Consider the following 23,593-nt stretch of genomic DNA (forward strand, 5'->3'; position numbering starts at 1 on the left):
CTAATATCGGGGATATACCCCGCGATATGACCCGGCCAGATGTATAACCCGGCCGGACTTGGCGACTTACTAATGACCCGCCCTGACTGGACGACTCACTAAGTGACCCGCCCGAGCCTGGCGACTTATGGGTGACCTGGCAAGCGGATCAAATGAGCGACAAGACCCGGGGGCCCAAGAGGCTCAAGGCCCAGAAGGCCGGCTGCGTTATGGTAGGCCGGCTTAAGAGGAAAGGCGTGAGGAATATCTCCTTTACGAGGAAGCAAGACCCGGACTTGTAATCAACTTGTAAGAGAAGATAGAATAATCCTAGTCCTACTAGGACTCCACATGTAACCCGCCCCTCTAACTTATATAAGGAGGGGCAGGGCTCCCCAAAGAGGACAGGGAACAAGAAACAACATCTAGGGCTAGACACAAAGAGGAGAGCCGGCTTACGGCGACTCCCTCATGATCATAATGAGACCTAGCCACAAACAGCACGTAGGGTTATTACCGGATGATGTTTCCCGGGGCCCGAAGCTATCTAAATCCTCATCTTGTATGTTGCGTCTCTCGATTCCGCTCAACCCCTTCAAGCTACCACATAGATGTGTTGGCCTCGCGACTAAGTCCTTACACTAGGACATCTGCCGTGACAATTTCACGACAGAGAGGCCTATTTTTTAAATTTTGTCTTCGTTTCTTTCTACTTTAAATAGTTTGGGACTTAAATGTTTGTGGATTTAGAAAATGTTCACGATTTTAAAAAATATGTGTGTATTCAAAAATATGTTTGCAATTTTTAAAACAAATGTTTGGGAAATAAAAAATGTTCATGGTTTTTAAAAATTTGAGTGTATTAAAAAATATTCATGAATTGAAAAATATCCTAAAAATTCGAAAACGGTTCGTGACTTACAAAATAGTTTATTGATTCATAAAATGTTCTTGATTCAAAAAATGATCATGCATTTCGGAAAATGTTCTTTAAATTAAAAAATGTTCATGAATTTCAAAAATTATTCTACCAATCTTCAAAAAAATTGTTCGCCGATTATAGAAATGTTCGCCTACTCAAGAAATATGTTACAAAAATTGTTCAAAATTTTTAGAAAATGTTTGCACATAGTATAAAATGTTGATGAGTTCAAGAAATGTTCATGATTTTAGAAAAATGTACAAAAATCTGTAAAAATATTCACGATTTCAGATATGTTCACGAGTTTAAAATGTTCATGATTTTCAAAAATTGTTTACGATTTCACGAAAATGAGGGTGATAGTATATCTCGGTGATGCAACAAAATATGGTCATGGCCATTGAAGACTATGATTTTTTTTCTCCCCTTGCAACGCATGGGCCGTTTTGCTAGTGAAGGATGAAACCATTATCTGACAATGAACGTTGCAATTTTCATCTGTATGTCTCCACAAATTGATTAATAAACTGCTCTACAATGCAAGTTTAAGATCTTTCTCCTCTTTCATGCAAACATTTGCGACAACTCTAATAAGGATATGTTGTTTACAATAGTTCTAATAAGGATATGTTGTTTACAGTAGTGCAACCACCCATCCTACTCTTGTTCATCCATCACCCAACTCTTATACTCCTTCCGTTCCAAATTACTCGTCGTGGTTTTAGTTCAAAACTAAAACCATGTCGAGTAATTTATAAATAATGCCGTAAAGTTGCATTGGAGTTTAACAAAATACTCCCTCCATCCGAAATTAACTCATTTCAGCGACAATTAATTCAGGACGACAGTTGTACTTGAGAACAACAGGTATCGTACAACTAGAAGTAAGATTATAGTTCCATGGGAAGTGCATGCCATTGCTGATTTCAAACTCTTTGAACCTACCAACCTGAAGAAAAGCCACGAATAATGGATCAGGACGCCGTCCCAATTCTTCTACAACGACTTTCTCTCGGAAGGGAGAGTTGTCTGACAAAAGAATGAACATTATGTATGATCTAGTCGCAGCTTGGTGATGTTCTGCTGCAAACTTTTCCAATTTAAAGCATGCCACAGTAATTAGCACCAACCTAGCGGCACTATCGTCACCATCAACAGAAACATATCTAGAAGTAAATAGGAAATGATCTCAGACATTATATCATTAGCAGAGATGGCGTCGTTTACTAGGTCTTTGTTAATGAAATGCTTCTACTTCCCCCGAGGGCAAACAGATTAAGACGATCATGATTCAGGCCTTTCACCAAATGGTCGTAGCAGCTTTGCTAAAACATTATACAAAGTCAACCAAAACAGTTGAGTAGCAGTGTCCAGAAACTATTGGTATGTAGTAGAAACAAGTACACAAAACAAAAACTTCGAATTACCTCAAAAAACAGAAACTCAAAGAAATCAGCAAACATATATAATGAACCGCCACCGCTTCAAAATCAAAAGGCAAAAGCATGCACCCGTCAGGAAACTAACTGCATCACCAGTTACAAATCCTAGAATCAGGGCAGCATTACAACTTTTAGTCTTTCAGGCAAGTCTACGAAATTCAGTTGCTTATAGAAAACATGAACCAATTCAAGCAGACATACTAAGGTTGGCAAGAATTGGAACCTAACTTCACTATCCAAGTTAGAGAAAACAAGAACCAATTCAAACAGACGTACCAAGCCACGGCAGCAATCGACTCCTGTCAAAGATGCACTTCTTATTAAGGCATCAGAAGTCTGATATTGATATCATGTGTGCAGTGATTGTAACTCTGTGTACAACGGCACATACGGCAGATATGGCGGCTTGCCATCTTCAAGATTGCAGATCACTTTGACCCGTCGACTATCCATATTATAGAGTAAATTGCAGAAAACCACCAGTTTGAGGGCTAGGTTAGCAGAAATCACTACGTTACAGTTTCTTGGCAAAAAACACCAACTCTCCCGTAAACAATTTGCAAATACCACTGATCGGCGGATTGGACACCGATAAGTGGATTTATGACAGGTGGGGCCCGTCTTTTGCCGACGTGGCGCTGTCGGCTGGTCGGACAGCCGTTAGACGCCGTTAGACGGCGCTCTCGCACGTGAACTTAAGTGATTCACTCCTCTGTCTCTCACTCTCACTCTCACTTTGCTCTCGCACGCTCTCGCTCTCGCTCTGTTCTTGCTCGCCGCCGCCGGCCGCTCCGCTCCGCGTCGCGCCGCCGCCGCCGCCGCATCGTCATGGTGTCCTGGAGTGAAAGCGACGATAGCAGCGAGCACACTAGGCAGTACATCAGCTCTGATTCTGACGACGGCAGAATGCGGGTATGCATTTGGGGATATTTCCCTATGGTTAGGGTTAGGGTTTGTTCTATGATTTGGGGATATTTTTCTCAAAGGAGCTTGTGTGTTAGCTGATGAAATGTTATGCATTTCTTTGCACTCCCAGGTCCCTGCTTCAACTAAGGACTCCGATTTCGAGGGCCCTGAAGATGAAATGCAGGTTTTGTGCCATGGTCACGGGAAGTTAGCAGAGAGGCGCGTTGCTTTTGAAGGAATTCTAACTGGGAGGATGTTTCTCTGTTGCGCTGAGAAGGTATATGCTTCTAAGTGAGAGCACAATCATTGTTAGGATTTGGCCATTGTTTATTTATTGTTAAGTTGGGAGACTATTGAGGCAGTCATTGTTTACTCTTAGGAGAGTGTTGAGTCAGTCATTGTTTACTCTGAGGAGAGTGTTTAGGCAGTCATTTTTTACTCTAGCAACAATGTTAATTAGATTAAAGTACAGTGGATGCATGGGTTAGTTTATTCCTAATAGCAGCACATCATTGTATAATTGAGCAGAACATCAGTGCTTTCTTCCTGAAATATAATATTTTTAGCTTTGGTTGTGATGAAAGGTTTTAATATGGTTTTGAATACTACCTTATTTCAGGAAGGTAGAGACTGTGGACTAGTTAAATGGATTGATCCTGCTTGGCCCAATACCCTTGAGAATGCATTGCACAAGTTATGGTTGATGTATGAAGACAACAAGAGACAGAGGGTTGAGGATACTCTGATAAATTCTTTTGAAGTTCATAACCTGACACAAGAGAAGAAAAAGTTGCAGGCCAGCTATGAGAAGCTGGTTGAAGATGTCAATGCACTTGTGGATGCCCAACAACGTAGGGTAGAGATAGAAAAGACAGATGCTGATACCAAGAAGTTGGAGGAGAAGTATGAGATGGTGAAGAACCTGGCAGTTGCTCATGCCAGTGTCATTAGGAACATGAAGCTCAAGCTAGCTGAAGAGAGGAAGAACTTACATATCCAAATTGATGAGATGCAGAAGAGTGTTGAAGAGAGCAATGTGAAGCTGCATGAGAGCAATGTGAAGCTGCAGGAGAGCAATTTGAAGCTGCAGGGGATCAAGGCCATCCTAAATGAATGATCACCTGGCTGTGGAAGAGGGCACTATCATTTGACATTTGCTTACCTTTTGTAGGGTGTGGTTGGCTGTGCTCTAATGAGATTATGGTTTTAATTTCCTGAACTATGGATCTGTAATGTACTAATCTAGTACTATGATTATCTATGGATTTGAATTAATGCTAAATGTGATGGTATTTAGAGTATTTGGATGAAATCTGATCTTTTTAGAATTTATGTATTTGAGCCATCAAATAGAGTTTGTAGCCATCTTTGGGGGTTTTGTCGACATCTAGCCTTCACTAGGGTTTTTAGGCATCTTTGATGATTTTGTCGACGTCTAGCCATCAAATAGGGTTTTTAGGCATCTTTGGGGGTTTTGTCAACATCTAGCCTTCAGCTAGGGTTTTTAGGCATCTTTGATGATTTTGTCGACGTCTAGCCATCACCTAGGGTATTTTGGCATCTTCGATGGTTTTGTCGACATCTAGCCTTCACTAGGGTTTTTAGGCATCTTTGATGATTTTGTCGACGTCTAGCCATCAAATAGGGTTTTTAGGCATCTTTGGGGGGTTTGTCGACATCTAGCCTTCACCTAGGGTATTTTGGCATCTTTGGGGGTTTTGTCGACATCTAGCCTTCACTAGGGTTTTTAGGCATCTTCGATGGTTTTGTCGACGTCTAGCCATCACCTAGGGTATTTTGGCATCTTCGATGGTTTTGTCGACATCTAGCCTTCACTAGGGTTTTTAGGCATCTTTGATGGTTTTGTCGACATCTAGCCTTCACTAGGGTTTTTAGGCATCTTCGATGGTTTTGTCGACGTCTAGCCATCACCTAGGGTATTTTGGCATCTTCAATGGTTTTGTCGACATCTAGCCTTCACTAGGGTTTTTAGGCATCTTCGATGGTTTTGTCGACATCTAGCCATCACCTAGGGTATTTTGGCATCTTCGATGGTTTTGTCGACATCTAGCCTTCACTAGGGTTTTTAGGCATCTTCGATGGTTTTGTCGATATCTAGCCTTCACTAGGGTTTTTAGGCATCTTCGATGGTTTTTTGGCATCTTTGATGGCTTTGTCGACATCTAGCCTCATCATCACAAAATGTATGATAAACTCATCATCACAAAATACCAGAAAAGATACCTGAAGCATTATAGTATCACAACTTAACTTAAACATCTCAACTACATGACCATCATCACAACCAAACTGATCAAATTGACAGTATTTTGACACAACCAAACATCTCAACAGCAGTTTGGCACAACCAAATTGACAGTATTTTGACACACAACCAAACTGACCATCATCACAAGAGTTTTCACACACCTAAAATGCATCATTCCCATGGAGCACCTAAAGCAGTCAAGTAATCTCTAATTTTCTGGGTGGGCTTCCTGATTCTTTGGGAAACACCAGTTGGCCTTGGAGGCAAGAAAGATGCGCTTGCTCCCTTTGCAGCAGCTGAAGATCTAGTTACTGCTGTTTTACCCTTTGCAGCAGATGATGAACTACCAGCAGCTGTCCTCTATGGTGGTGCAGCAGAAGTGGCCCTCTTCTTTGGTGGTCCAGGTGCTGTTGCAGAAGCAGAAGATGCCCTCTTCTTTGGTGGTCCAAGTGTTGTTGCAGAAGCAGAAGAGGCCCTCTTCTTTACTGGTCCAGGTGCTGTAGCACAAGAAGAAGATGCCCTCTGTGCTGGTGATGGTGCAGTAGCAGCAGCACCAGCAGAAGAAGAGGCCCTCCTTGCTGGTGATGGTGCAGTAGCAGCAGCACCAGCAGCAGAAGAGGCCCTCCTTGCTGGTGTGTCTGCATCAAGTTCATAGGAGCTGCCGCTTGGCTACAAAAAGATCAAATAGTGTAAGAACAGGAAGATGAATTCAAAGCAGCAACAAATAGTCAATATTAGGACATTGGTTACCTCATGCCTATTCTTTCTCATTGCCAGTGATGGATTCAAAGCAACATTACAGTTGGTGTATCTATGGCCAACCTTTTTGCAATTAGAGCAGGTAATTGAGGCCATTTTTGAGGTGTCTTTGGGAGCTGGCTTCTCATATTGGCCCTTTCTCCTCTTAGTCTGTGCCCTTCCCTTGTGTTCTTTGAAAACTGGAGCCTCAATGTCCATACTGTCTGTCCTTGATCACATATCAGGTTCAGGTACAGGATATATAATGGGACTGTAAGCTGCCAGGTACATCTTTTTTTTGAAGAAATCATGAACAAAGTCCTCTGGCTGAAGCTTAGCCTTGTGTATGGCAGAAATAGCATGATTGCAAGGAACTTCTGTCATATCCCACTTCTTGCACCCACAAGTCCTATGTTGTAGGTTCACAGCATAAGTTCTCTCCCCACTAGTGACTTGGTAAAGATTGGGCCCAGCCATCAAAGCATGACAGTTCCTTGCAAACTTCTTTGCTTCCTCTAATTTCTCAGCATATGTTGGACAAATTTCCCATCTTACAGTCTCAATCTTTGCTCTATTTGCATTGAACTTGACCATTAACTTTGTCCTAATTCCATCCACCATGGTCCTAATTGGTTTAGCCCTGACATCTAGAACCCACTTGTTGAAAACCTCACTTAGATTGTTAACAACTAAGTCTGTTTTGCAGTTCATATCCGTTGCATGTCTGGCCCAAGTGTGTTTAGGTATTTTGCTTAGCCATTCCCAAGCAGCCTCACTCTCATTCTTTAATGCAGCCATTGCAGTTTTAAAACCATGTTCAGTATATGAATAACTAGCTGCATCCATGTATTGCTTTAATTCAGGCCCTCTAAACCCAGCATTTTGAAAGTTCTGGTAGATATGTCTAAGACAAAACCTTTGGGGACAATTGAGAAACACTCTGGTAATGGCTTTTAAAAGGCCCTGTGTGTACAATAAGTAAATACAAGAAAGTAAATACAAGAGAGTAAATAAAGAAAGTAATTACAACTGATTACCTTCTGCCTATCTGAAATTATTGTGTAGTTCCCAAACTTCCCAGATTCTCCACCTAATGCTTGTCTCAACTGGTATAAAAACCAGGTCTAGGAGTTAGTGTCCTCCTTATCAACAATTCCAAAGGCAATGGGGAAAATATTATTGTTCCCATCTCTTCCAGTTGCAGCTAGAATTTGTTGACCAGTAGTGAGCTTGATGAAACAACCATCCAGACCTACAACAAATAAATGAAATCACAATTGATTAGCACATGAAATCAAACATTAGTAGCACTTAGCACAAATATTATTGACTTACCTATGAATGGTCTGCAGCCATTGAGAAACCCTTCTTTGCATTCATTCAAGCATATGAACAGTGCATGAAACCTAGGGTTAGTGCTTGGATGCTCCTTCAGATATCTTGTTGTCACAATGCATCTTGAACCTGGATTTGTATCCAACACAGCCTGTAAATAATCCCTAATCCTGGTGTACTGGGCTTTCTGGTCTCCTAACACAACAGCCTTTGCTGCCCTCTTTGCCCTGTATGCCATGTGTGTTGATATGTCCACACCATACTTGCTCTTTGCAGTATTAATAATACTTGTGATTGTTGTGCATGGGTCATTTCTGATAGCCTCCTCACAAAATTTTGAAACCCACTTAGCAGTGACTTTAGTGTTCTCTGACATAGAAGGGCATGTGTGCACTAAATACACCTTCCTAATTGTAAATGACTTCTCATTTGCAATCTGAGAAGCTGCTATATAGAAGGGACATTGCTCATCTATGCACTGTGCTATCACCCTATCACCGTAGTTTCTGTGGTAGACAAAGTTCCTGTTTTGAGCAATGTGCAGGGTTTGAAGTGCAGTTCTAAACTGGTACACATTTAAGAAGCAAAGATGCTTCACAAATTGCTCCTCTGGATGAGCTCTGTGCTCATCAAACCATAACCTCTTCGTCATCTTCTTTGCTCTGCTTTTTCTACCATTGGGCAACACATATGCCAATGCCTCAACACCATCATCATCTTCCACACCAAGGTCTTGTGGTTTCTTGTCCTCATCAGATGATGAAATCCAGTCCTCCTCAAACATGTGTTCTATACTCCCATGTGAATTGCTTGTTGGGCCTTTTCTTTGTCTCTTGGCCCTTCTCTTGTTTGGTACACCTTGCCCTAGCTCATCCTCTTGTTCCTCTTCCTCCAATTCCTCCTCCTCTTCCTCCTCTACATCCTCTTCTTCACCTTGTGGCACATACAGCTCATCATCCACCTCTGAGTCACACATTTCCTCAACATCCGTGTCCCCTTCAAAATGAAGTTCTGGGTCATTCCTCTGTCTTCTCATCTCCTCAAGCCTAGCTAAGATATCACCATATTTTACTAGATCATCATCATCACTATCCTCTTCATTGTCCATCACTGCTGCTTTCCTGTTCAAACAAGTCTCCTTCACTCTTTCCTTCTTGTTCAAACAAGTCTCATTCACTCTTTCCTTCTTGTTGTTCCTAAACATTTCAATTTCATTTCTCCTTTTCTCCTCCATTTCTTGCTCTATTAACAGTTGCTCCTCTGAATTGTCAGTCACATGGTATTCTTCCACTACTGCATCACCTAAAGCAGGTTCTAGGCTCACATTTATTCTGCTCTGCTGTGTGTCAAACTGCAAGGGCATTGGCTCTTGTTCTCCTCCCGCATCACAACTCTCAGCTTCTACATGCACATTTTCAGCATTGAACAACACTCCTTCATCATCAATCTGATACAGTTTGGGCTCTCCAATTTGTTCTATTGGGGTCTGCATCTCAATGACATTAACACTGGTATTTATATTGGGAACTTTCTCTGCACTGGCCCTAACTATTGTCACATTCAATATCTTGTTATTCTGCTCTGCTATGTGGTCTAAAATTTCCTCTAACTTATCATCATCATCTATTTCTTCCATTTCTTCAATCCCTAGCCCAGGGTCCCTCACATAATACATATAATCTCTAAAACCATACCCTTCTGTCTCCATCAGTGCTACCAAATTGTAATATATGATGTCTGACATCATCATACTCCTTTCAATATTATCTCTATCATGAAAATGCATCCTCAATTCCCAAACCTCATCTTCAAGACTGCAAATAATAATACAATAGTGCACTATAAGTACTTAAGGGAAACTGAAGCAAGCTAGTGCAGACCAGAGCAGAACATCATTTGAGTGCAACAATTCATATCCTTTTATTTACAGAAACCCTAGTTGTAAGCATCTAATTAAAGAACTATATCATTCTAATTACAGAACTATAACACACACAAACCCTAGAACTACATTAACCCTAACCCTAGCAACAGAAGGGGAATGTGATTGGGGAGGGGAATGGGACTGGGATCTCACTAGACGCCGCCGAAAGCTGAAGCAATGTGCTGGCTTCCAACTGGATTTGCCTTCACCGCCGCGACGGAAGATCTGGCCGCCCTGAATTCCACCGAGTACTACGGGTCCTCCTCCTCCTCTTCTTCTGCCGTCGCCTTCATAGGGTTCGAGCTCCCGCACATCTCACCAGTGGACGGCTGGGCGCCGCTGCCAGCATCGCTCGACTTCGCCGGACTCATGGCCGCGACGGGGGGCGGGGACGGTGCGCCGCACGACCGGGAACAGGGGAGAAGAAGGGGGAAACGGGGGAAGAAGACGGGGGAAACGGGGGATAAGAGGAAACAGAACGAACGGCGCCGTCTAACGGCGTCTAACGGCTGTCGGACCAGCTGACAGCGCCACGTCGGCAAAAACCGGGCCCCACCTGTCATAAATCCACTTATCGGTGTCCGATCAGTGGTATTTGCAAAATTGTTTACGAGAGAGTTGGTGTTTTTTGCCAAGAAACTGTAACATAGTGATTTCTGCTAACCTAGCCCTCAAACTAATGGTTTTCTGCAATTTACTCCCATATTATAGCACATGAAGGTGGTATCCCGCCCCACAGTGAAAAATATCAAGTTACATTCCGGATGAACCGCAATCAAATGGAAGTCCACATTAAGGCCAAGAACATGCGTTCCTCCGGATAAATATGAAGTTTCAACGCTATGCTTCAATATCCATTCTTTGCTGTCATAGTCCTCGAGAACATGAACTGCTAGTCGAACCACACGGCCATCTTCATCTTGATGAAAATTGGCATAATGCAGGCGACCCTGTGACTGCTGAATATGACCGCCATCTAGAATACGGCCTGGTCGAAGCCCATACGAGCGGCGCCCACCTCGCCCGCCTGGCCGGAGTCCGGCAAGACGACCCACTTCTCCGTGGCGGGGTTGCACACGACGTAACGGGACTCGTCGCCACGGGCAGAGACGTGGTACCAGCGGCAGAGGAGGAGGCCGTTGCAGCAGTCCTGGAGGTCGACGCGCCGGTGGCTGGGGAGGAACGCCAAAGAGGTGCGGACCAGAGGGCGGCGGCTGCCCCCGACGCTGGTGAACTGGACAGGTGACTCCAGGAAGCACTCCCCGCCGGTGCTGCTGTAGAAGAAGCCGGACAGCGTCTGGGGGAGCCTCCTGCGGTGGCTGCGGTGGAAGGTGAGGCTCAGCCAGTGCCTGGAGACGCACTTGAAGCGGGCGAGCGATTTGGCGGGCACGCGCGCGAGGATCTCCACGAGGAGGTCGTCCGTGAGCCTCGCGGCCGCCATGCCCATGTCCCCCTTGGGCATGGGCATGGTGCCGGAAGGGGACGGCGGTGGCGGTGGCGCCGTCGAGTTCGAGCGAGGGAGAAGGGGAACGGAACCTTCCCTCCCTCCTTCCGCGTTTCGGATGGCCACGACTTGACCCGCTCATATGTCCGTTTGTTTCTGCCCCCCGAAAACCAGATCCCCCCGAAAGAGCTGCCCACCTACCCAGAGTCCCAGACGGCCAGAGCGGATCCGGAGGCGTCACCGACCCGCCCGACGCCAACGACCTGGCTCCCCCCAGTCCAGCCACCGACAGGTACTTCCGTCATCTTCTCACTTTGCCGCCGCCACCGCCACCGCCGCCGCCGGCGCTGCTTCTTTTTTCGTTTCTTTCGATCTGCATCTCGGGGGAGGCGAGGCAGAGGGCCGGCCGCGGATGCAGAGGTGAGGTCGACGGGACCCCAGCGAAACATATAGCACGCGGATAACCGAGAGCCTTGAATCTTCCTCATTATTAACGCGCTGGCCGGCCGAAAAGTATAGACACAGCCCAGCCAGCCAAAGATGACCGACCGACCGCCGCCCGAACACAAGCCCACTCAAACAAAACCCAACCCATCTCCTCCTCCCTCCGTATTCTATTCCTCATCGTCGTCGTCTCTCTCCAGCACTGACTTTCTCCGAATCCCTCGCCCCCCTCTGCTCTGTTAACCCCGTGCTGCCATCCATTGCGGGGCTGCGATCCTGCGCCGGTGCTGGCACCTGGTAATCAGCACGAGCACCGCCGTCCGGCGCATCGGGTTAGGGTGTCCCAGGTGAGGAGAGCTCATGTTCCCTCTTCTCTTCCATTGGAATTTAGAATTTCGAGTTCTGGGGATTCGCGAGGACGACAATGGCTCTTTGCCGGAGGTAAGATGGGTTTTCTTTTGAAGATTGGTGTTCATTAGTTCAATTTCCTCCCAACCAAACGAAACGAAACGCGGCATCCTCTCCTCTGAGATCTCCGCCGCCGGCAGCGGCCATCCGGGTTTGTTTGGGGCCGCATAGGCAAGGCCTTCATTGAACCTTATCTCGCTGCCCATGTCCCTCGATGCGGGTGAGATTTAGATTTTACTAGGAGCGTGCAGAAAGTGGGAAAGTTAAGAGCTTTATTGGGACGAGTTCGCCCTCAGATTGGATCCAAGCGCGTGACTTCTTACTGTACCTGTTGTAAAAATAACCCGGGTTGAACATGACGCCTTTGTGTCTGTTCGATCTTTGGGATCAGTTTTGTGTGTGTTCCCGTACTAGATTCTGCTTTTCTTTGACCGATCTGGTTGATTGAGGAAAGGAGCGTTGTTTGTTTGGCAGATTTGAAAGGCTGAGGTTACCCTTTGTTGGAAAAGGCTTTGCCATAGAGCTGGGACATGGACATGGCATTGCCGATTGTGAATGCCACCACGGCAGCGCTTGCTCGTGTCTCAGCTGCATTCAACGCTCCTCTTGCCCGTGCCGTCGTCTTCGGGGTTCATATCGATGGTAATCCTCTTCTACCCATCAACAAATAATGTGTGATTTCATGATGGTGCTGGTATAGTTTTTGACATTTTGAGGCGGTGTCATTGATTCAGGTCACTTGGTTGTGGAAGGACTTCTTATTGCCGTCATAGTGTTTCAGCTTTCCAGGAAGAGCTACAAACCTCCAAAGAAGCCACTTAGCGAAAAGGTTGAGTGGTTTTTGTACTTTGTTCGCAGTTTGTTCAAGTTAGTACAAAGTTGAGTCATCTATTTTGGAACGGAGGGAGTAATAACTATTGGTTTTTGTTGTCCCTTCATGAAATATTTGGGTAACAGTTTGCATTTTAATCTCCGCAGGAGGTTGATGAGCTATGTGATGAATGGGAACCAGAACCTTTATGTCCCCCAATCAAGGAGGAGTCCCACATTGACCCACCAATCTTGGAAAGGTCTGTGTGGCTTATTGATTTGTTAATTGGAGTGGTATTCTTTTTAATGTATTTTCTGTTTATGTCTTTGCGATTACAAGGAAGCGTAACCAGTGTGCACTCCTATAAATTTGATGAATAACTGTAAACTCCCTGGCGTTAGCATTGCTCTGCCTGAAGTACTTCCTACTATAGAATATTGGTTACTGTTTAAGTATTTACAAAAGAAATAAAAACAGTGGAAGAGAACCTCTCACAGTAGTGTTTGCAAATGATATCATTTTGTTTGATTTAAGCTCACCATTGGCAGAACAAATGAAATAAAAACAGTAGAAGAGAACCTCTCACAGTAGTATCTGCAAATGATATCATTTTGTTTGATTTAAGCTCACCATTGGCAGATATTTTTTTTAGAAAACCATTGGCAGCTACCATTCTAGAGATTTTTTGTATGTGGTTGTGAATCTATTCTAGATCCATTTGCTTTGATCCATGGAATATGAAATGTAAATATTTACAACACGAGCAAGTCACAATTACAGGATGTGTGTAGTTGCTGGGCATCTATATTCTGTCCTTTATTTGTGGGGGATATGTAATCAGTCCTGACTTCCGAGGGCCATAAGTAACACTGCTATCTGTATTTTTTCGATACAGTGCTGCTGGACCACACACGACCATTGAGGGGAAAGAAGTTGTAAACTTTGCATCAGCGAACTACCTTGGTTTAATTGGCAACGAGAAAATTATTGTAAGAGAAAACTCAATGTTTGTCAGCTATATACTAGTCTGGAATTTCTGATCGATATGAGTGAATTGTAGGATTCTTGTGTTGGTTCATTGGAGAAATATGGTGTTGGATCCTGTGGTCCACGTGGCTTCTATGGAACAATTGGTTTGTATATTCTTTGTTCATGTTCATAGCCAATTACCTCTATTGCAAATATGAAGGAGTTGACTTTCTTATGTCGAACACTTGCAGATGTCCACCTTGACTGTGAAGCAAAAATAGCCAATTTCCTGGGAACACCGGACTCCATTCTGTATTCATATGGGATATCGACCATATTCAGTGTTATACCTGCATTTTGTAAGAAAGGAGATATCATAGTGGCGTGAGTCAACCTTCACTTTCCTGTTTTGAGAATATATTTATATATATGAAAATAGCATAGTACCTTCAGGCACCATTGTTCTTGCTTTTTCAGTTTTACACCTTATACGTCACTAATACTTTGCACTGAATATCCTTTTTTCAAGTTAAACTGAAGCAAGTTTTCTATGTGCATTGCAGTGATGAGGGTGTTCACTGGGCAGTGCAAAATGGTCTCTATCTATCGAGAAGTACCGTGGTTTATTTCAAGCATAATGATATGGCCTCACTCGCTAGCACTTTGGAAAAACTTACTCGTGGAAACAAACGGACCGAGAAGATTAGACGCTACATTGTTGTGGAATCTATCTACCAGGTGTGCTGCCTTTTGTGGTTGTTTTCTGTTAGATAAGTGTAGGTTTTTTCTTATTGTGGAGGTTTTCAACATTAAATATTTATCTTGATTGTAAACGCATGAAATATTTTAGATATAACCTTCGGATGAAACCCCCTCTCGTGGTGACTGCAGAATTCTGGTCAAATCGCCCCCTTGGATGAGATAGTCAAATTGAAGGAGAAGTATCTGTTCCGTGTTATTCTGGAGGAGTCTCATTCGTTTGGTGTGCTCGGCAAGTCTGGGCGGGGCCTTGCCGAACATTATGGTGTACCGGTGAGTGCTTGGTGTTTATTCCAAGTGTTAAAGAAAAAACTTTGCTGCAGCACTGAAGAGCTGTATACTTCTTGCCATGTTCTTTCTATTTCTGAGATTTTCCTTGCATTGTGCAGATTGACAAAATTGATATCATCACTGCTGGAATGGGAAATGCATTAGCTACTGATGGTGGGTTCTGTACAGGAAGTGCTAGAGTTGTTGATCATCAGGTAGATGCAATTTCAGATTAGTGGAACATCGATTGATATAAACAGAACTGTGTTAAATATTTTGAGCTTTGAATGACCAAGGAGTTCCATTTTTGCAGCGTCTAAGCAGCGCTGGCTATGTTTTCTCTGCCTCTCTGCCACCCTATCTTGCCAGTGCCGCAGTTTCTGCTGTAAACTACCTGGAGGAGAATCCTTCAGTTCTCGCTAACCTAAGGAGCAATGTTGCTCTTCTGCATGCAGGTAAAGATGTTTCTCTTGGCATTTAACTGCTAGTTGTGGAATTAGATATATGTGTGAACAGTAAGGCATGCCACAACATGTTTGTTAGCTAGCTGCTTCTGGTCACCACCTTGATTCCTTTTATGTATTTCATCACAGGACTGTCAGATGCACCAGGACTTGAGATTTCTAGCCATGCCCTGTCACCGATCGTCTTCCTTAAGCTGAAGAAATCGACTGGTTCTCTGGCCACTGACCTAGATCTTCTTGAAACCATTGCCGAGCAGGTAAGTCCAGACGGACTCAGATTAGACTTCCAGGTGCAGTTTACATCAACTTCCATAAGCCCACACATTCACACGCCTTTCCTCCAACAGGTTTTGAAGGAAGATTCCGTTTTCATTGTGGCGTCGAAGAGGTCAACTCTGGACAGATGCAAGCTCCCCGTCGGAATCCGGCTGTTCGTTTCAGCTGGTCACACTGAATCTGACATCTCCAAAGTGTGTTCATCCTTGAAGAGGATTTCTGCGTCGGTTCTTTCAGATCACGTTTGACCCTGGTTTCCCTTCCAAATATGACAAGGGCTTGGTGGTTTTTGACGCCCTGTGTACTCTAAAGGCTGATTACGTGTTTGGTAAATGTACATAACAGTTATGTACATTTCTGGATTTCATGAGTTCCATATGTTGTTGTCGCCCATACCTGCTAGTGAAAATTTTGTAAACGCTGTGGTTAGAGATGATGAGTTGTGCTGTACATTTGACTAATTTCCATGTTGTAAACTAGGCATATATGTCTTCAGTATCCTCGGCATGCCTGTTGTAGCATGCACTCTCTGCATCTTTCCTGGGTACCTGAATACACATACAGACAACCATCGTTTTTCTCCGAAAACCGTGACATTCATCACCAGATAAGAGCGCAACTTTAGCAGATTCCCAAGAAGATAAAAATAAACTGCTATTATAAAGAACATACTGTAAAATTGCACTAGCGGATTCTCTAAGGCGAACTCCCTAAATTATTTGAAGGGAACTTCAAATCGTTGCCGTTAGCCTGCAGCGCACTCTATCCTGAAGAGTTTTGGCGCTAGCGATATTTCCTCTCCCACTCTTTCTTCTTGCCCGCTACGTCACTGCAATTGTCGCATTGCCTCAACCGATGACTCTGACGCTCGGGACATCGGCCCCGTCGCTCGGGACACCCCAACACCGACTCCATCCTATGAGCCCCCTCCCCCACCGCCATTGTAAGGTAGCGCCGGTCGGGCGCTCTAGGCAAAGGGCACGATGAACCGAAACAAGAAGGTGAACGCCCCAACCCCATCCGTCGTGTCTACCCCTCCTCCATACATCCCTCTAACCCAACTGTCTAACAGATGATGATGAACGCCGAGACCAAGCACGTGTTCAGCGAAATGTCAAGTTGATAAAAAATGGTTTCCCTTTGTACTTTGATTTTTAGGTTCAATGGTAGAAATGTGACTGGTTGCATTCGAACAAAGTGGCAATTGTGCACTCTTTTTATTTAGTGATGGATTATCCGTTTGGTAGGATCGTCGATCCCTACGCCATCCTTCTTCAGCATGATTCATTTTGAATGAATGACTAGTCAAGAGAAACTCATCAAGACTTCTCTCTAGAGATGTTGGTTGAGCATTTTGGGAAAATAGATGAAGTGATGAAAGAAACAAAATTGAACGAATTCTATGCCTCATAAGCATCGAAGAGAGCATGCAGACAAACAAACTACACCAATGGAGAAGACATACCTTTGGCGTTGGCATGGGAGCATGTGTCACTTGATGCGGTCACTGGAAATGATCAAACACAATGTAAATTATTGGAGGCGCATCAATAAATGGTACCATGATCAAGTTCCGCATCCGTCTAACCGTTCACAAGGATCCCTTACAAGTCATTGGGGGTATGGTCCTTGAGATTGCAATCGATGTGCGGGTTGTTTGGAGCAAGTGAGGAACGTGCTTCCTACTTGTGCCACCATTTATGACTATGTGAGCACTTCTCATCTATGTCAACAACATATTTTCCACATATTTGCATTTACCTTCGAGAACAAAATCATCTTGGATTTGTACATTGGAGGAGTGGATATCCCAAGAGAGGTAAAAGCAAATGGCCAAGTGAAAGGGAAAACCATTTGTCCCCCAACATTGTTAGACAAAGTTCAAGAACATTGAGAAGTGGATGATGAGGAACGAGAATGGTCCTCCGAAGAAATCGAGGTCAACTACCTCATTCTTCTGGAGTGTGAACATTATGGTGATGCAGATGAGAGGAGGCATAGGGGTGGATCAAGTAAGGGGCATCCTGACTGGAGGAAGAGATCGAATGAGATGCTCATGCGACAAGGAGAGGTGGCGGCCGTGAAAGACAAGATTGATAAGTCAATCAATGCAAAGAAAGAGATGGTAGCTCAAGCAATTCAATAAGATAGACTTGGGGGAGAGGAAGCAACAAGAGAAGTTAGGACGGCAAGAGGTGAACAACAATACGTAAGAGGCGCAAGACCAAGATGGAGAAGCGTAGGCTTCAATTCAAGAAGAACCGATTGAAGCAAGAGATTGTGGCTAAGGATAACCTGCTCATGATGATGGACCCAAATGCCATTGATGGAGTATATTTTGAAAGATTGGGTGACCGGAGATCCTGACATCTAGGATTGCATGGAGTGTGTGATGCACAATGATGGACCGAGTGGTGATGTCGATGTCATGTGATCTTTTTTATGTTGGTTCAATGCGTGCATGATGATTTTCTTTTGATTGAACTTTGCTATGATGGTTCATGTTTTGTTGATGCATTTGTGGGATACACTATTTTTAAATTTAAATTGAAACTTAAAAATAATATGAGTTGAGATGTTGTGCGAAGTGTGTGTTGTTTGTCTTTTTTGGCGTAAAACATCACATCTATTATAAAAGTTCACTGTAAGTACAAATCATCTCAAATATAATAAAAAATTACATCAAGATTTTGAAACTACCGAACGACCACTATTGCCGTCAGAATGAGCCGCCGATGCACCCTTGTTGCGGCTCCCCTAGGAGAGCCGGCCTGACCTTGTGGATGACGTTGAGAAGTCTTCGTGCACGTGCCCCTAAGGACCAACGTCCTGGAGCCGCAGTTGTTGCCGTTGAACCCTTGCATAGTTCTGAAGCACCTCGCACAAAATCTTGCCACATGATGAGAAATCCTAACCTCGTCATCAAAAGAAGACGAAATGAATCAATGCCGGAGCACCGTCTACGTTCAGACAAACGAATTCGAGGAGGATCGGTGCCTGAAAGACAAACTCAAAGAAGAAGCATCATCGTACGTCCGGCCGAGCGCCGATCCTACAAGGACTTAAAACCCTAATCTAAACTACTAACTGAAGCAGAGGCGCTGGTTTTCCTCTCCCTGCCACCGACCGACGGAGCGGTGATGCTGAACGGTGACAACCTCGATTTGTGCGTGTGAAACTGAAGACCAATTTCAGTGCACATGCAAATACATAGGACAAACATAAGAGGAAAAACCACAACGGTCGTACTCCTAGTTTTGAGAGAATCTGATTCTCGCAGGTTAGATATAGTAGGGGCCTCTGAAAACAATTATAGAGGACGGCCCAAACACAGAAGCTGTGTTTTCCAGGGAAGAATCTGCGCAACGAAACGGACAGGACGGGCATGGCTTTCCGTCCCTGCTTGGTGAATGGGAACGCACATGGGGACTGCTGGTGCTGCTAGGCCGGGTCAAGCAAGCAAGTCTCCTCCCGGGCACGCACGCGTCCGCCGATGCCGCTGCCCCGACAGCGACGCGAGCGTTGTTTTTTCCGTCGGAGCTCCTCCTCTGGCCACTCACTGTGCGCATGGGGCACGAGTTCGGCCGCGTCCATCCATCCATCCGTCCATCCGTCGCCCACGCCGCGGCGGGGCGGCCGCTGTTGGGAGATGCGGAACCGGTCTCGCTCCGGCCCACAGTGCGCGCCGCCTCTCAGGGCCTTTGGCCGGTGCGCGCCTCCGCCTGGTCGTGCTCGTAGGCCGTAGCCTCCTCCAGGCGTGCACGCCAACAACGTTCGACTTTTCCTCGAAAGGATGATGATGCTACGGCTACATGCAGATATGGGCAATTGGGCATATGGGACGGTGCTGCTGCGCGCGGTCTCGGTCTGGCGGCTCCCGATGCCCCCCTTGCGGCGGTGCATGGTCGGCATCCCTCGGGGCTTCGGCTCGTTGCGGCGGCGACGACACCCGGACCCCGGGGCTTGTCCTTTCTCACAGGAAACGAGTACAGGGACGTCCACTGCGACGTGGTGACCACGAATAAGACCACCGGAGTGGACGGGGTGTCAGCACGTTCTTACATTATTTGGTTCTCACTGTGCCCGATTGTCTCCGGCTGGCGCAAAAACGAGTGTGTGTTTAGCGCTAGTTGGAGCAGATGGTTCGGCACTTCAACCACCCAAGAGAACAGAATATAGAAACACTCGGTCGGTACACGTTAGAATATAGTACCGTGTTTCATGCGCGGCGTGGTGTCAAATTGGATCTTCTCCCCGCAAAGAACCAAGAAATTAGGTCTCGAGTTCTCAGGTGCGCCTCTCCTGAAGTCTTGATGGTTCAACCGTCGAAATATGCATAGAGTATGCCGTCCAAGTCGGATTTGCTCAGCTGCTAAACTTGTGAGTGAGCTCCGTTGTGAAGTCAAATTCGGGTTTTAGCCAAAGTCAAGGTCTGCTTTTAATAAGAAGAACAAAACAAGACGCTATGTCACGGGACCAAATGGAAACTTTTTCCTAACACGGTACATACACACATCTGCTCACCTTACAAGAAGGTACGCACACACATTCTATCCTTATTAACACCTCCGAAAGACTGAGCCGGCACATTATGTTAAGATTGACGAAGTCGCCAAAGACACCGTCGTAGTCGACGGGAATATCTTCTCCTACTGAATGCACATGGTCGTCGCGGAAGGCCTGGAATAAATCAAAAAAATGCGACTGTCAATGTCAAATCGAGAACTTGAACCCTGTTAAACTAACCATCTAATCTACGCTCAATTTGCCAAATGGAAACTTATTATCCGTCAACGAAGTGTTGAAACGCGAGCGTCATGTCTTTATTGAAGCAATCATTATGATATTTTTACACTAATCCATACTAATAAATTGTATGCATTTGCACTCTTGACAAATATAGGACAACATGAAAATAAAATATTTTGATATTTATCTCCTTACTCCGAGCGAACCCGTTTTCTTTCTTCAAGAGGAATGGAAGAAAAGTGATCTCGGCCCAGGCGAGTAGCCTTCTGCCGCCGTCCTTCGGCGGCTCCCCTCAGACGGCGACCTTTCATTCGTCAATGGCGAGGGAGGTTGTCGGATCCATGTGTGAGGATCGTGTAGCTTTAGGTTTTAGGGTTGTTCGGCGTCTTGGGTTTGGCGATGACTATAGCGACGCTGAATAAAGAAGCTTCAGATTCTTCCTCGGCGAGGCAATTGACTCTATGGTGAGGATGGACTTGAAAACTAGTATGTTCAAGCAAGGATAGTGTGGAGGCAGCATCCTTGTGGTGGACTTGTGTCCTCGAGCTCCGTCGTTGCGACGATATTTGCTCCAACACCGACGTGGAGCTTAGGAGGTTGTCCAGGAGCGGATGTGGATTGTGTTCTGCTTCAGCGACATCTGAAAGATGGTGGATCGTGTGTTGGGTTCGTGGTTGGAAGTTATGATTTCCTCCTCCTCGTCTTAGTTGAGGGGGGAGGGTCAGATCTGAAATTTGATGGCGTGTCTGGGGTTTTGTCCTGGTCAATATATTTCAAAGGCAATGGCTTCACCCAAGGTTGTCCGAATCATGATTATAGTGTACGATCCTACGACTTTACAATCCAAACTAGCCACTCTGATTTTATGATTTTAGTTCATAGAATCTACGCTTCTACAATCCTGCTAGTTAGAATTTCGATTTGCAATCCTACCATCGAAGCTCCAATCATATTAAAATTTTCGATTCTCATAACCTTGGCTTCACCTTTGGCAAGCTATTTTGGTTATCCGAAAAGTAGCATATCAACGATGAAGCCGCGTCAAGCTCAGGTGAAGAGGTGGTTACTTTCTTCTTTGGTGGCTATTGTGGTGATGTTAGAGGCAGGTGACTGGCATTGGAGTCAAGCTTAAGGGAGTCATCAGTCTTGATTGTAATTTTCTTTCTTGGTTGGTTGTCATTTCTGCAAAGGCTAGTGTTCCCTTGTCTTTTCAATTTTGTCTAGTCGATTTCTGTGTGGCTTGTACCTTGATATTTATTATATGAGTGAGACATGATTACCATGCAAAAAATATTTATCCCCTTTTCGAGGATAATATTGCACAAGATCCAACTCTATTTCAATATTTCTCACCCCCTCTAGAATCTAGATTGTTGTATATATTTCTATAATTAGAGAATCATAAGATACTTCTAGAATGCATGAGATAATAGTGTGGGAGTTACATTAGAAGGTGAAATGACAAAATCCCCTGGCTAGATAATCTTATTAAACGATGATAATGCTCAAATTTGTCATTCTCAATAGTTGGATGGATCATATCCAACGACTAGTATTTAAAGTCATTGTCACAGTATATAGTGGTATAGATATTGAATATGAATGTTGTTTTTTTCCTGAAAAATGCTTTAAATTTGCATTTGACTTCCAACAGTATAAGAGGCCCTAGGAAACAAGTAAATTACAACTAGGACCTCAGAGTGCGATACAAACCTCAACCTTCAAAAGATGTCGAAAGCCTAGGAAACTGCCTATTAACAGACCTAGGAAAGAAAACTTGCCGAAGTGACGAGCAAAGACAAGGGTTGATGGTTCTATACCACTAGCCATTGGGCTGGGAGTTACCCAACTCCATTGTCAGGGATCACGGCTTCCATTGCACACATCAGTGTTGGATCTGCCACTACCGCTGCATGCGATCGAGAAGTCACCGTCCTTAGGTCCAGCTAGACCAACGCCAAAGAGAAGAAATACTCATCGTAGAAGCCCTATGTTGATTACAGATCCTAGAGCCAAACCACCTCCAGAACAAAACCTTCACTAACTCTGCAACAACGATGTAGAGGAAAATGCTGCAACTGGGAAGGAGCTAGAAGACCAAAGCCTGTGGTGTGAGTGTCGTCGCGGTCGCTAGCAGCCGGAGACATCATATTGACCACTTCAGAAGAGTGATGAACAAACTATCTGTTGGGGAATGTAGTAATTTCAAAAAAAATTCTACGCACACGCAAGATCATGGTGATGCATAGCAACGAGAGGGGAGAGTCTGATCTACGTACCCTTGTAGATCGACAACGGAAGCGTTTGGTTGATGTAGTCGTACGTCTCCACGGCCCGACCGATCAAGCACCGAAACTACGGCACCTCCGAGTTCTAGCACACGTTCAGCTCGATGACGATCCCCGGGCTCCGATCCAGCAAAGCGTCGGGGAGGAGTTCCGTCAGCACGACGGCGTGGTGACGATCTTGATGTTCTACCATCGCAGGGCTTCGCCTAAGCACCGCTACAATATGACCGAGGTGGAATATGGTGAAGGGGGGCACCGCACACGGCTAAGGAACGATCACAAAGATCAACTTGTGTCTAGGGGTGCCCCCCTACCCCCGTATATAAAGGAGCAAGGGGAGGAGGCCGGCCAGCCCCTATAGGCACGCCAGGAGGAGTCCTCCTCCTAGTAGGAGTAGGACTCCTACTAGGAGGAGGAAAGAAGTGGGGAGGGAGAGGGAAAGGGGGGCGCCGCCCCCCTCTCCTAGTCTAATTCGGACCAGGGGGAGGAGGCGCGCGGCCCACCTCTGGCAGCCCCTCTCTCTCTCCACTAAGGCTCATATGGCCCATTACTTCTCCCGGGGGGTTCCGGTAACCCTCCGGCTCTCCGGTTTTCTCTGAAATTACCCGGAACACTTCCGGTGTCCGAACATAGCCGTCCAATATATCAATCTTTATGTCTCGACCATTTCGAGACTCCTTGTCATGTCCGTGATCACATCCGGGACTCCGAACTAACTTCGGTACATCAAAACTCATAAACTCATAATATAACTGTCATCGAAACCTTAAGCGTGCGGACCCTACGGGTTCGAGAACAATGTAGACATGACCGAGACACGTCTCCGGTCAATAACCAATAGCGGAACCTGGATGCTCATATTGGCTCCTACATATTCTACGAAGATCTTTATCGGTCAGACCGCATAACAACATACGTTGTTCCCTTTGTCATCGGTATGTTACTTGCCCGAGATTCGATCGTCGGTATCTCAATACCTAGTTCAATCTCGTTACCGGCAAGTCTCTTTACTCGTTCCGTAATACATCATCTCACAACTAACTCATTAGTTGCAATGCTTGCAAGGCTTATGTGATGTGCATTACCGAGAGGGCCCAGAGATACCTCTCCGACAATCGGAGTGAAAAATCCTAATCTCGAAATACGCCAACCCAACATGTACCTTTGGAGACACCTGTAGAGCTCCTTTATAATCA

At 45.1% G+C, this 23,593-nt stretch overlaps 4 protein-coding genes and 1 pseudogene across 7 annotated transcripts; 2 read left to right on the forward strand and 3 right to left on the reverse strand.

The window, feature by feature from the left end:
• Window positions 1-3,135: 3,135 nt before the first annotated feature.
• LOC147976268 (uncharacterized) lies at window positions 3,136-4,366 on the forward strand. Its single transcript, XM_087518661.1, has 3 exons — window positions 3,136-3,255; window positions 3,380-3,526; window positions 3,869-4,366. The coding sequence occupies exons 1-3, from the start codon at window positions 3,172-3,174 to the stop codon at window positions 4,364-4,366; spliced, it is 729 nt and encodes a 242-aa protein (XP_087374787.1). The 5' UTR covers window positions 3,136-3,171.
• A 1,163-nt stretch (window positions 4,367-5,529) lies between these two features.
• On the reverse strand, window positions 5,530-7,502 carry LOC147976269 (uncharacterized; annotated as a pseudogene).
• A 48-nt stretch (window positions 7,503-7,550) lies between these two features.
• On the reverse strand, window positions 7,551-10,168 carry LOC147976270 (uncharacterized). Its single transcript, XM_087518660.1, has one exon. The coding sequence runs from the start codon at window positions 9,375-9,377 to the stop codon at window positions 7,551-7,553; it is 1,827 nt and encodes a 608-aa protein (XP_087374786.1). The 5' UTR covers window positions 9,378-10,168.
• Window positions 10,169-10,254: 86 nt separating this feature from the next.
• Window positions 10,255-11,112, reverse strand: LOC125552261 (F-box protein At5g07610-like). Its single transcript, XM_048715757.2, has one exon. It carries the CDS (start codon window positions 10,981-10,983, stop codon window positions 10,492-10,494), a length of 492 nt encoding a protein of 163 aa, XP_048571714.2. The 5' UTR covers window positions 10,984-11,112; the 3' UTR covers window positions 10,255-10,491.
• LOC125552259 (long chain base biosynthesis protein 1a) lies at window positions 10,708-15,894 on the forward strand. Of its 4 annotated transcripts, none has more exons than XM_048715754.2 (13): window positions 10,708-10,846; window positions 12,286-12,453; window positions 12,546-12,640; window positions 12,790-12,881; window positions 13,518-13,611; window positions 13,683-13,755; window positions 13,843-13,975; window positions 14,155-14,329; window positions 14,483-14,623; window positions 14,740-14,835; window positions 14,934-15,075; window positions 15,214-15,341; window positions 15,432-15,894. In XM_048715754.2, exons 2-13 carry the CDS (start codon window positions 12,342-12,344, stop codon window positions 15,606-15,608), a joined length of 1,458 nt encoding a protein of 485 aa, XP_048571711.1. In that variant the 5' UTR covers window positions 10,708-10,846; window positions 12,286-12,341; the 3' UTR covers window positions 15,609-15,894. The 4 variants fall into 4 exon arrangements, with proteins under 4 accessions (XP_048571711.1, XP_048571712.1, XP_048571713.1 ...); XM_048715755.2 differs by lacking the exon at window positions 10,708-10,846 and adding an exon at window positions 11,094-11,251; XM_048715756.2 differs by lacking the exon at window positions 10,708-10,846 and adding an exon at window positions 11,463-11,844.
• Window positions 15,895-23,593: the final 7,699 nt, after the last annotated feature.

Source organism: Triticum urartu, chromosome 4A (assembly GCF_056163025.1).
Source record: "Triticum urartu cultivar PI428250 chromosome 4A, HENAU_Tu73, whole genome shotgun sequence".
Lineage (NCBI taxonomy): Eukaryota > Viridiplantae > Streptophyta > Magnoliopsida > Poales > Poaceae > Triticum > Triticum urartu.

Bases quoted from the DNA above. Each gene is read 5' to 3' on its own strand.
- LOC147976268 (XM_087518661.1), top strand. From the start codon at position 3,172: ATGGTGTCCTGGAGTGAAAGCGACGATAGCAGCGAGCACACTAGGCAG. The intron at 3,256-3,379 runs GTATGCATTTGG...TTGCACTCCCAG, and splicing joins CTGACGACGGCAGAATGCGG to GTCCCTGCTTCAACTAAGGA. The intron at 3,527-3,868 runs GTATATGCTTCT...ACCTTATTTCAG, and splicing joins TTCTCTGTTGCGCTGAGAAG to GAAGGTAGAGACTGTGGACT.
- LOC147976270 (XM_087518660.1), bottom strand. From the start codon at position 9,377: ATGCATTTTCATGATAGAGATAATATTGAAAGGAGTATGATGATGTCA.
- LOC125552261 (XM_048715757.2), bottom strand. From the start codon at position 10,983: ATGCCCATGCCCAAGGGGGACATGGGCATGGCGGCCGCGAGGCTCACG.
- LOC125552259 (XM_048715754.2), top strand. From the start codon at position 12,342: ATGGACATGGCATTGCCGATTGTGAATGCCACCACGGCAGCGCTTGCT. The intron at 12,454-12,545 runs GTAATCCTCTTC...TCATTGATTCAG, and splicing joins CTTCGGGGTTCATATCGATG to GTCACTTGGTTGTGGAAGGA. The intron at 13,976-14,154 runs GTGAGTCAACCT...TGTGCATTGCAG, and splicing joins AAAGGAGATATCATAGTGGC to TGATGAGGGTGTTCACTGGG.